The sequence below is a fragment of the Cyprinodon variegatus genome, unplaced genomic scaffold (genome assembly GCF_000732505.1).
Source record: "Cyprinodon variegatus isolate N-32 unplaced genomic scaffold, C_variegatus-1.0 Scaffold508, whole genome shotgun sequence".
NCBI lineage: Eukaryota > Metazoa > Chordata > Actinopteri > Cyprinodontiformes > Cyprinodontidae > Cyprinodon > Cyprinodon variegatus.
This window is the reverse complement of record NW_015150961.1, coordinates 293,999-305,797: the sequence shown is the minus strand read 5'-3', so window position 1 is coordinate 305,797 and position 11,799 is coordinate 293,999. Positions and strand designations below refer to the sequence as shown.

Here is an 11,799-nt window from a genome sequence, read left to right as displayed (position 1 = left end):
TATTTCTTCCCGAAATAAATCCATTACTCTGCGTAGTTTGAATAAATTCAAAGAGCATTGACCCTGATGTTTTTTCCATGAGTCTTTTCTGTTTTAACCTTTGAAGTTCAGAGGATTTAATGAGCAATTTCCATCTGAAAATACACAACTAAAATAAATCATAAATAACTTCCTTCTTGTTAGTTCTAAATGCAAACTTTTGTTCCCTTGAAAAAGCTAAGACAAAAAATACTATTCTTAACTCAAACCACCTTTGCAACTGTCACTATGTCAGATTTTTTTTTATGATCAAATAAAGAAATAATACGGGTTTTTAAAAGTCCCATGTAATTGGGATGGGTAAAGCTCATAAGCACTGGCTCTGAGCTTAACTTAGTTAATTAGACTATATGTTTTCAGCTGAGAAAGGGCAGTGCAGCAATAAATAATATAATAGTAAGTGTTAAAACATCCAAACAGACACCTAGAGAAGTTACAGTGTGTTTTACATGGATTCTAGAAATGTAACAGACTGCAGTTTATAAGGGGAGGATTCAACGTTTTTTAAAATCAAGTTTCAAACTTGAAAAGCTACAAATTTAGATCACAGACTGACTAACGTTGTGACTACCTATATCTAAAGCTTTCCGATAATCTAAGAAGAGAATAATTGGATCTCTTTAGTTTACCAGGTTCAGCACTTATCTGATGTATGAGACATGTTGCATCTAGGTATGGATCTATTTCAAGATTTATATATTACAGTATTTACACTATTTTCTAATATTTCATAGTGTGAATCCACACTAATTTTCTACAATGAAGTGGTATTTTTGTAGTTTGGGAATATAAGTGATAAGATGTATGTTTTATTGCAATATTTGATTGGTCATTGTCAATGGATTTATTGTGTACTGAAAAAATAAATGTCAGACAAGAAAGTAATGACTCAAGTTTTGAGGTCAAGCCATAGCTGCTGGTGATTTGTTAGTTAAAATGTTTTTAGTTGCCTTTTTGTTTTTGTTTTTAAACCTTGATATGTCTTTACTTATAAGAGCTTCATCATCTGGTAGACAAATGAAAGCACCATAAGAGACAAATAAAAGTAGAGAAAACATAAAGTCGAAAGTTCAAGTAATAAATAATGCAAAATTGGAAAATAATAGTGAAATGTTGTAAGTAAATGAAAAGGATACTAAAATCAATCAGCTGGAATCATTTTCGGCTTTAACCCTAACCCTATCACTGGACTGTCCCTGAACTATCTAGTTCAATGTAGATCCTTGGGGGCTACATAAACTGTGTGGATTACATGCATATATTTGAAAGTATTTGAAGGAACATGTCTATATATGCTTCATTCATTAAAAATTCACTGATGTTATTTGTATTATAGGAATTTTATTGAGTAAAAGAACTGTTTAATTCAATTATTCAGGCATTAATAAACTAAAATACCTGTTTGTGATAAGTGCATGAGAGCTACCATCCTGCAACTTTTAGATTAATCTCTTCCCCCACAGAGCTGCATCTAATCGCTGAATTTCTTCAGTATATTATGCAGCTCATCAGAGGCCTGGTAATAAGCGTCTCATTTGATTTGGGTGTGTTTAAATGGTGATGCATCTGAAGGTTGCATGATGATGGCTAGAGGACTGAACTTGGACACCCCTGGCCTAGATGAATAAATATGCAAAATATTATATAAGGTCAGCTGTACTTTAAAATTAAATAGATACAGTAAATATGGTAAATGTACAGAGGAGGATTAAGGCCACTAAAAAAAAATTAAAAATGTTGACTGATACATTTTATTGCAGTTTAATATGGGAATTCTCAGAATTCTGAGATTAAAGTCAGAATTCTGAGAAGAAAAGTTAGAATTCTGAGATTAAAGTCAGAATGCTGAGATTAAGGTCAGAATTCTGAGATAAAAGTTAGAATTCTGAGAAAAAAGTTAGAATCCTGAGATTAAAGTCGGAATTCTGAGATTAAGGTCAGAATTCTGAGATAAAAGTTAGAATTCTGAGAAAAAAGTTAGAATCCTGAGATTAAAGTTAGAATCCTGAGATTAAAGTCGGAATTCTGAGATTAAGGTCAGAATTCTGAGAAAAAAAAGTTTGAATTCTGAGAAAAAAGTTAGAATCCTCAGATTAAAGTCAGAATTCTGAGAAAACACTCAGAATTCTGAGACAATTCTGACCTTTTTCTCATATTATACCGAAATAAAATCTAAAAAATAAGTTATTCAAATCAATTTTTATTTTCTCAGTGGCCCTAATTGTCTTCTGTATAAATGGCCTGTTTTTATAAAGCGGCTTTTCAAGTCAGAGGCCTTTAAAGCATTTACAATACATTGTCATTTACCCAGGCATTCATACACTGTTGGTGGCAAGCTAGCATGTAACCACTGCTGCCCTGGGGAACACTGCCAAAAGCCATAGGCTGCCATAGGCTCCACCATGCCCTCTGACCACAATCAGCAGGCAATGCAGGTTAAGATTCAGGAAATGGCAGCAGATTCACACCCTAACATGTCATTGTCAGTAACATACAGAAATCCTACTTTGAACTCTATACATTTTACTGATGTTTAATCTCAGCGCTTCATTGATCAGTCCTAAAAACAATAATAACAATAAAAATGTGATTGAGCTCGCGTCATTTGAAGTCATGTAAATCATTTACATTAACAGGCTGAATGAATGACATCATCGGCCCATAGATGCGTTTTGCAGTGTTTTTAAAATCACACCTTTTGTATCTTTCTAACAAACCGTTTCTAGCAGAATGCTCTGATTCAGTCTAAATAGTTTTGTCCATCCATCGCTCAGTGGATGATGGGGCAGACCCTCCTGTGGGCGGTAGTGACCCAGCAGAGGGGCGGGACGGTGGCGGGGTCAAAGTTGTTTTGTCTTTTGTGCACAGCAGAAGAGAAGAGTGGAGTCCGATCAAACAGCGGCGTCTCTTCCCTCTTCCCCGAGTCCTCTTAAAACTCCCTCCCAAACCTCTCCCCTTCCACCCTTGTCACCCTATCCACCCCCTGGACACACTTCAAGGGACGGTTCGGGTAAGACTTTGTGTTTTCTTTCCTTTCGGATTGAAGGGCAGCGAGAACCCAACGCGATCCGCAGGCCGCGGGATACGGCTACATCCCGGATCGGACTATGCTAATGCTAGCATGCTGAGCATGGAAAATTACCGAACTGTGTGTCAAAATTGATGGTTTCCGAAGAGTTGGTGCAAACTTGCCACTTTTCCGGAATATCCTAAGCATGTAGCATGTATTTTTTTCAATTCGTGTAGCGTAATTGTGTTGTTAGTAGGCAATATTTTCAGCAAGTCAGGATAGACCCGCTTCGGCGCTAATTTAGCCTTCCTGTACCACTTTGCGCGATGCCTGTTCGCAACACGGAGGTTATTAACACATTCCTTCACTTTATACGTGTTCGCTTTCTATGAGTAGCTGCAGGTCTGGGTTATGTTTTATATACTGCATATATGTAGATAATAGTAAATGTAAAAGTTAAATCGTCACAGCAGGTCAGTGTCAGGAAATAGACGCGGCCACAGGGACACAGTGGGTCATTGTGTCAGTGAGAATGAGTGGACACTGGCCAGTCCGACATGAATCACTGTTTATCCGAAGTGGAACAATCGCCTGGTAAAATGTGAACTGCTTGTTTCAGTCCATTGATCTGCTGTAACAGCAGCTTTCCTGAAACCACTGCTTCACACTCAGGTGTTCTCACTGTTTCAGTAACCACACTTCTCTCTCTTCATCTTCATCCCTTCTGTAGACTTTCAGCAAGTCACCAAAAACCTACTTTGTTGCCAAGTGTGGTGTGTTTGGATTAAACGACTGCAATGGACTCCAGTCTGGTAGAAGGAGGACTAAATGTTACCTTAACCATCAGGTTACTCATGCATGGGAAGGTGAGTGAGACAGATCCCTCCAATCACATATTAAGATAAATTATATGGATTTTAGTGTGAATACTTTGCAGATCTCATCTGATTGTGTTTAATCTTAATGCACTTAATGGCTGTCTTTATTCATCAAACCAATAATATTTCTTGCCTACAATTCTTTTATGCACCTCTGCCATTTATCTGTCTGTTTCTCCATCAATCTGGCAGCTGTAAACGGCAATACTATCCATTCCCCCTCTGTTTGTTTAGCTATGTTTACACCCCCCTGTCTGTTTAACCAGCCACTTAACAATTCCTTTAACTACCCATCCCTGCATCCATCCATTAATCGCACTCTTCACTCGTTTCTTTAACTGCCATTCCCTTTCTAAATACTTTGAGCTGTTCCTCTGTTTTATTTAAACATTTCTGTTGTTGCGATTTATCAGAAATTGAAGAAGAAAATAAATGAGGCTTTTACATCCTGTAGTAAGTGCTTCCATCTCACATCTATGGCATTTTACCTTTAGGATAATTATCATTGAAGATGTGAGTTTATTACAACCTGGTATGGGCTGCCTGTTGCGTGTCAGAACTGACGTTTTAAACTAATTAGGACAGTTCCTCTGTCTCAATATACATTTATAGATATAATCTTCATTTTGTATGTGGCAAAGATTTGGAAAAGGAATGGGAGCGGTGTCCTTCAGCTTAGAACTAAGTGTTATATTTTGATAAGACTGGAGCCATGGATGTCTAATTATCTGCTAACGTGTATGATGTAAAATAAGATGAAGTGGCAGACTGAAATTGTATAAAATGATTCTGTAACGGTGAATCTGGGCCACTGAGAGGTGAGCCCGGAGGTGAGCAGCTGCCTTCTGTATATTCTAAGCAATTTCTCCGATCTGAGTAAGACTGCAATTTCTCTCAGAATCTGTCGTCATGTCTCCTGGTTATTTAATACATTTGTTATGAAGTGTTATTTAAAGAGTTTGTCCCGAGTGATCTATTTTCAGGGAAAAGAACCGGAGAGAGAGCATCATGGTGCAAACACAGAGCCTATCTTTAACAAACTCTTTCAAACGTCAGTTCTGATGCGCAACAGGCAGCCCCTACCAGGGTGTAATAAACTCACACATCTTCAATGATAACTATCCTAACATTACCCTTAAGTACTGTAGAGTGCTTTGACCTAAAGTTTTATTAGGAGTTTGAGTGGTCTTCTAAAGAACCATTTGCATGAACAGGGCGTTAATTTCATTAAATTGAAAGTAAACTCCTATGTTCTGCTAGGTCTGATCTAAGCAGCCCTTCTAATGAACTATACCAGTAAGTGTTGTTTTGGAGTTGGTTGGCCTATTCCTGAGAATTCAACTTTTTTTTTTATCTGCTTCCCATAATTTAGGAAAATAATCAACTTCTATCAAAGAGATCCTAATATTGTGCTGTTTGAACTGATTGCTGAAAACTATTTAAGAATACAAACAAAAATTAGAAAAGGTAACCTTGGTTAAGAAGTGAGGGCAAAGCAAATATTCCCAGACTTAAACCACACTTCTGACCTTACTTTTGAAAGAAAAGATTTAAATGGAAATCCTTTCTCTGGTTGTTTCCTTATAGATCCTGTTTGATCACATGCAGCAGGTGTAATTTATAAACAAGAACTACAAGCTCTGCTTATTAAACATGACGACTTCAAAGAAGGTGGAATTTGCAACAACAATATTTGAAACCGGCAGTTCCTGTAGTACATAAACTGTCCATGTACACATCCAGACAAACCCGATCATAGAAAACTGTTCTGTGCTTTCAAGACTCAGTTTCATTTTCTGTCATCTAATTCGTCCTACACAAACAGTTTTTGTGAAATTACTTGAAATTTTCATTTATCGAAATCCTTGAAAGAAACGTAATATCTAAAACAATTCAATGTGTGCGGTAAATACATTTATTCAACTTGGCTAGGCAAGAGTTGGCAGTTAAATTTGGAGTCTAACTGTAGCTCTTATTATTTGGACTTTAAAAGCAGACAAGGAAAGGCTGGAGCAGGGCTCCCACCATACATATCGATCCCTTGTCCACAGAGGAAAAAGTACAGACCAAAATGCCCTTTGCCTTGTGCTGTAGGAGGGAAGGAACAGGTGGGCCTGACAGAAGGGCTGCGAGGACTCCTACACAAGCAGTCAGGCGCTACTCTCAACTCCAGAGTCTAAGTGAACGTGAAGCTTTGCATTATTTGGAAGGATAAATTAACTCAATCTGCAGTCTGCTTTTCTTCTTGCAAAAACCCTTTTTTTTTTTTTTCTATGTCATTTTTACAGTGCATGTACAGACCCTTCATCTCTCTTAAGAACAGTTCAAATTTGAAATATGTTTTAAATATTAGTATTCCAAGGTGTTCAGCAGCTATATTCTGGAGTATCTCTTTTTTGTATCCATCTCATCAAGCTTTGAAGTTTACATGCTACTGTTTACGTATTCTGTGAAGCTCAATTTTTATGGTTTTATAGAAACCTCCTTCCCCTGAAGCTCAGCCTGCTACTGAAAGCTACATGCAAAAAAATTCTAATCTGTTTTCTTGAATTTTGTTCATTTTTTGCAGGAGGTTGGAAGCATAATCGGCAAGGTAAGACGTTTCTGCTGTTGGAAAGATGTTATCTGCTTCTGTTCCCTGGGTGTGTTTTGTAAATACTCAAATCTGTTGTTTCTCTACAGAAAGGAGAGTCGGTGAAGAAAATGAGAGAAGAGGTAAAAACTTTAATCTTCCCCGAAAAAAGAAACATGCTAATGACCCCTTTGCAGTTGTTCCATGCATCACGTGACATAAAAATAATTTTTTTTGTGTGTGTGTCTGAACTTTTTTGTCTTCAGAGTGGTGCTCGCATCAATATCTCAGAGGGAAACTGTCCAGAGAGGATCATAACCCTCGCAGGACCCACCACCTCCATTTTTAAAGCCTTTTCTATGATAATTGAGAAACTGGAGGAGGTAAAAACTGCTCATTGCATCTCCTAAAGTTGATGCAGCTTACGTTTACTTAAGTGTTGTAAGCAGAAAGGTTGAGCTTAAATGAACTTAAAAAGAAGAGCTAAACTTCCTTGAACCATGGTTTGTATAGGTGCTTAAAATCCTTAAACATTTATGAATTTTGATATTGTTTTTAAGGTTTAAAAAAATGCACAAATTTGGGGTCTGGTGCTTCTAATTGTTTTGCAACAAATGAAAAGCTCACTTAATATACTGCTTATTAAAGATGGGGAGTTTTCATGTTAGTGCCATGCTTTTCTGTTGTCATGACGACGTAGCTCCCAGGCGGACAGAACGTCACACGACTATGTTTGGAAGATGTCGTTTTAATCAACTGTAGCTGTAAAATATGAAATATAGACCGTGGCTCAAACATGGAGCAAAAACTGCAAAGTATGCAGAGAAGAGATTCGTCTTTTCGCAACGGGAGGATCTGCACTCTTCCACTACATGAAATGTGATTCACGCAGGCACTGGCTACCAATTTAGCACAACACGTTAATCTTTTTTTATTTACACTAACCACTAGCTACATGCTAGGAATAACACTGGTGTAGGTGAGTGTCCACTGCGTCACATGCACGCATTCATCAGGGAGAGATCAAATCCAATCAACCCCCCCATAAAACTGAAAATGTAACACTCGCTATCCCGTGTTACTGTACTGGATTCTTTTAAAAGACCGGGGACATTTGCCAGATGGATAATCACATCTGCTTGAACTCAATTGAGCTCTCAAGCAGAAATGAAACCTCTCTGTGGTCCTTTCTGGATGAACAAAAACAATATGTACCTTGTGTTACAAGTGTCTGCATTTGCTGAAAACAAAAAGCCACCCTTCTCAGTCCATCAGAGCTTTTCGCTTGTTTTTTGTTGTTGCTGCAGAATGCATCATGTAAAACAGATTTCAAATGTGATTGAAAAAAGCTGAAACAATTTAAGAACAAATTAAAGCATATGGATGCTTCTTGCATGAGGCTCTGTGTGATAAACTATAGGGTGATGTGTTAGAGATGGGTAGTTTCAAACATTAGCAGCAACTTTTAAAGTTGGTACCCCATGTTGCCTTGAAATCAAATATTATTTTAGAAATTGCTTTAAAAATATTCCTGACCTATTCCACCTATTTTTTCCGAGTGTTGTTTCAGAATACAACTCCTAATTTCTCTTTTAACTTCTATCAAATATAGGCTTTTCTGCTTATCAGTGCTTTATACATTGTTTTTTTTTCCACAGACGAGGAACAAGCAGAAAATTTCCATGTTTAGGATTTGACCGCAGCAGGCCTGAATGGCTGTACAGAGACAGCCTCCACATGTGAGGTGTAGGATCCATTACTGTGCCACATGCTGACCTTTAACTAGGACTGGACCGTGTGGCCTTAAAACTTTATCACATTATTTAGCCTTACCATCATTTTAATGATAAAAACACTTATTTTTTTTTTATATGCATGCCACAGCAATCATAGCCCCAAATTAAAACACTACTCTTGAAAGAATATCCAAATTAGAAACGGGCTTCTTAAGGATACGGTCACATAAAAAGGTGTGATGTATAACACTAAACATCCCATCTTAACCACATTTTATCATTTTTAACAATGCCCCATTGGAAGAAAAAAATAATCTACATTTTTTGTTTAAAACCATTTCTTCATCACCAATTGTAATTTATTAAATCGAGAAAGCCAAATTGTTATCATGAATAGAAATTTATCAAAAAACAAAACAATGAAAGATACAATAAATGCCCACCTACGTGTAACTAATGTAAAAGAAAATCTTAATTTAAAATTCTGAGGCTAGAGAAACTGATTACATCAGAGCATTCACCAGCTTCTTAAATCTAGATTTTTTTATTTTTTTATTTTTTGTGTTTCTGAATAACAAAAATCTAAATGGTTTGCAGATCGTTCTACGTTTATAGGGCATATGAAGCACCTGAAAAGACCTCAAGTATCAACTCTAGTTAAAATCAATACATTTAGCCTATTTCTATTTTAGTTGTGTAAACTCAGCAAAACCTTTCCTATATAATGACAAAATAATTCCCTGGGTTTCCAGGAGAGGTAGAAATTGCAACAGTGAGGCCAAAGAAAAAAACGATGAACTCTATTTGCCATTGAAGAATTTTTACAACACAAGTCTTTAACTGCAAAAGTAACGACACTGAAGCTTTGAGGTTTTCCAATTAATTTCGTGCCACTTTTCCTGCAGGACATCAGCACCTCCATGACAAACAGCACGGCCACCAGCAAACCGCCAGTAACCATGCGCCTCGTCGTGCCTGCCAGTCAGTGTGGCTCACTCATCGGCAAGGGTGGCTGTAAGATCAAAGAAATCCGCGAGGTTGGTTTCTCTTAATCCGCCATCATCTAAAATGTTTGATTTGGGGCGCCGCCTCGTGCCGGACATTTCCTGACTGGTTTGTGTTCCTGCAGTCGGCAGGAGCTCAGGTACAAGTAGCAGGGGACATGCTGCCCAACTCAACAGAACGTGCCATCACCATTGCAGGGACTCCACAGTCCATCATCGAGTGTGTCAAGCAGATCTGCGTCGTCATGCTCGAGGTATAAATCTTGATTGTCAGGCTGATGCTGTTAATGACTTTGGAAAAATCAAGAGATGTTTTTGTTTCCTCAGTCTCCACCGAAAGGAGTAACCATCCCATACAGGCCCAAACCCTCAGGCTCTCCTGTCATATTTGCAGGTGGTCAGGTGAGCAGCATTGTTTTAATGGTGGTTCTTTGAAATGTAGCTGGTCTCCACCTTAGTATCTGCTGTGGTGGGTGTGGCAGGCCTTGCTTTGTTCTCATAGTACACTAAGGACTGGGTGCTGATGGAAATAGGCACCACTCCCTCCTCCTAACTGCTGTTCTCTGCTTGCAGGCATACGCTGTCCAAGGGCAGCACGCCATTCCACAGCCTGATGTAAGTGAAGGGCCCTCTGTAAGTGATCCAATGTATTTAAAAACTTTGCTCCTGGGAAGCCATGCCACCCTCTTCCATTTCTTTTTTTGCCACCCATTCTGGATCAACATCTCCATAAACACTGGCCTGCAAAAGTGTTCATATCCTCAAAGCTTTCTACATTCAGTCACTTAAAAACCACAAACTTCGATAATTCTTACTTTGGGTTACAGAACTATAGTACCAACACTTTGAATCCGAGTGGAAATGGAAATGAAACTCCACTCTGTCTTTATTTATTAATTTTTTTTAATGTAAAATATTTTAGTGCTTTCTAAAAAAGGTTTCTCTAATAATTGTCTGTATTTGTGCTCTATTGATCTAATGAATTTACCTGTGCAGTTTCTCAACCATCATAGACGACCAGACTTTCTCCCTGAGTTTTTCTGAAATGTTTTCACACAGCTTGACCTAGAGTGACCTTTGGTTGGGCAGCAGTTTGAACAGAGCAACGCACCTGAGAAGCACACTCCTCACAAAATATGAAAGTCGCTGGTAGAGGCACATATCTCAGGCTGTTAGTTGGCTCTTTGCAGCTTTGTTTTTGTAGATTTGTAGTTGTGATATGGAGTAGTGCTCTGAGAAATTGCTTTTAATTTCCTTTTTAACTTTCCTCCTGCGCTGTCCATCATCTTATTTTGTTAACTAAAGATTCAGAAGTCTTTACAGATTAGCTAAACCTACTATATAGGTGGCTTTTTAAAGGAAAGGGAACGGAAATCCACAGTACATATTTTAGACTCTTGTTTGGAAAAAGTATTAAAAACCTTGCTGTCCTCCTACCTACCATGTGTTTAGTTATCATAAAACTCCCATGAATCAACAAGGAGGATTGTGGTGTGCTGTGACAAAATGTGAAACTGTTTAAAGGTGTGAATACTTTTGTAAGAAACTGTAAGTTCTAAGACGATGGAATACAAATCAATTATTTTTAGAGCTAGAATTAATCATGGATTCATTTCACAATTTCTGGTCATTGTCATTTTTAAGTACATGCAAGATTTCATACAATGATTATTTAACTTTTTGCTTATGGTCTGTTTTTCTCCGTTTCTGGTTTTGTTTTGCAATTCTTTTAACAGCTCACTAAACTTCACCAGCTGGCCATGCAGCAGACCCCCTTCCCCATTGCACATGGAAACCAGGGCTTCCAGGGTAGGTGGATCGGTTTTCTACCTTTTTTTTTTTTTTTTCCTCCCACATTTCCTCTTATTCCGTTTGCTCTCTCTTAAAGCTGGGATGGATGCCTCTGCACAAACTGGCTCTCATGAGCTGACCATTCCAAATGATGTAAGTCGCTCTTAACGCTAAGTCCTAAATTTTCTTTATTTTGTCAGTTTCACCTGCAGAACTCATCTCCCATTATTGAACAAAGGAATTTCTTTATGGAAGTAAAACATTCTGTTTCTTCATTGTCAGCTTATCGGCTGCATTATAGGCCGTCAGGGTGCAAAGATCAACGAGATCCGTCAGATGTCAGGGGCCCAGATAAAAATTGCCAACCCAGTGGAGGGCTCGACTGACAGACAGGTCACCATCACTGGTTCCCACGCCAGCATCAGCCTGGCGGAGTACCTGATCAACGCTCGGTAAGGGAGAAGCTCCAAGCTATTGGAGCATGTCTGTTACTGTAGCAGGAATGGATTCATTCCGCTGAATTTATAACCATTTAATCTGATTTTATTGGTTTTCATTTTCCTGTTCATGTTAGTCAGGAATCTGAGACAAGCTAAGGAAAACACAAGGTTTATTAAAAATAACTCTGGCCTTAATCTAGTGTGAACTTAATATTTTGGTGCAGCTACTGCCAGCACTGTCTTTAGCCTTTACTAAGGCCATAGCTACAGAATCCTGTTATCTTCTTTACTTGGTATATTTTTTTATGATTTATATACAAAAATGGATC

The 11,799-nt window shown here is 38.1% G+C and overlaps 1 protein-coding gene across 2 annotated transcripts in view; it reads left to right on the top strand.

Moving 5' to 3' along the window:
* The first annotated feature begins 2,867 nt into the window (after nucleotides 1-2,867).
* LOC107094832 (poly(rC)-binding protein 2-like) overlaps nucleotides 2,868-11,799 on the top strand; it is a 10,773-nt gene continuing 1,841 nt past the window's right edge. Inside the window, exons 1-12 of one of the 2 annotated variants that reach the window (XM_015390692.1) lie at nucleotides 2,868-3,049; nucleotides 3,780-3,915; nucleotides 6,497-6,520; nucleotides 6,610-6,642; nucleotides 6,766-6,882; nucleotides 9,141-9,272; nucleotides 9,365-9,493; nucleotides 9,567-9,641; nucleotides 9,813-9,854; nucleotides 10,976-11,048; nucleotides 11,128-11,183; nucleotides 11,313-11,482. In XM_015390692.1, coding sequence (XP_015246178.1) covers nucleotides 3,847-3,915; nucleotides 6,497-6,520; nucleotides 6,610-6,642; nucleotides 6,766-6,882; nucleotides 9,141-9,272; nucleotides 9,365-9,493; nucleotides 9,567-9,641; nucleotides 9,813-9,854; nucleotides 10,976-11,048; nucleotides 11,128-11,183; nucleotides 11,313-11,482 — 920 coding nt within the window. In that variant the 5' untranslated portion in view covers nucleotides 2,868-3,049; nucleotides 3,780-3,846. Of the gene's footprint in view, nucleotides 3,050-3,779; nucleotides 3,916-6,496; nucleotides 6,521-6,609; nucleotides 6,643-6,765; nucleotides 6,883-9,140; nucleotides 9,273-9,364; nucleotides 9,494-9,566; nucleotides 9,642-9,812; nucleotides 9,873-10,975; nucleotides 11,049-11,127; nucleotides 11,184-11,312; nucleotides 11,483-11,799 lie in introns of both variants that reach the window. The other variant, XM_015390691.1, reaches the window with a different exon arrangement.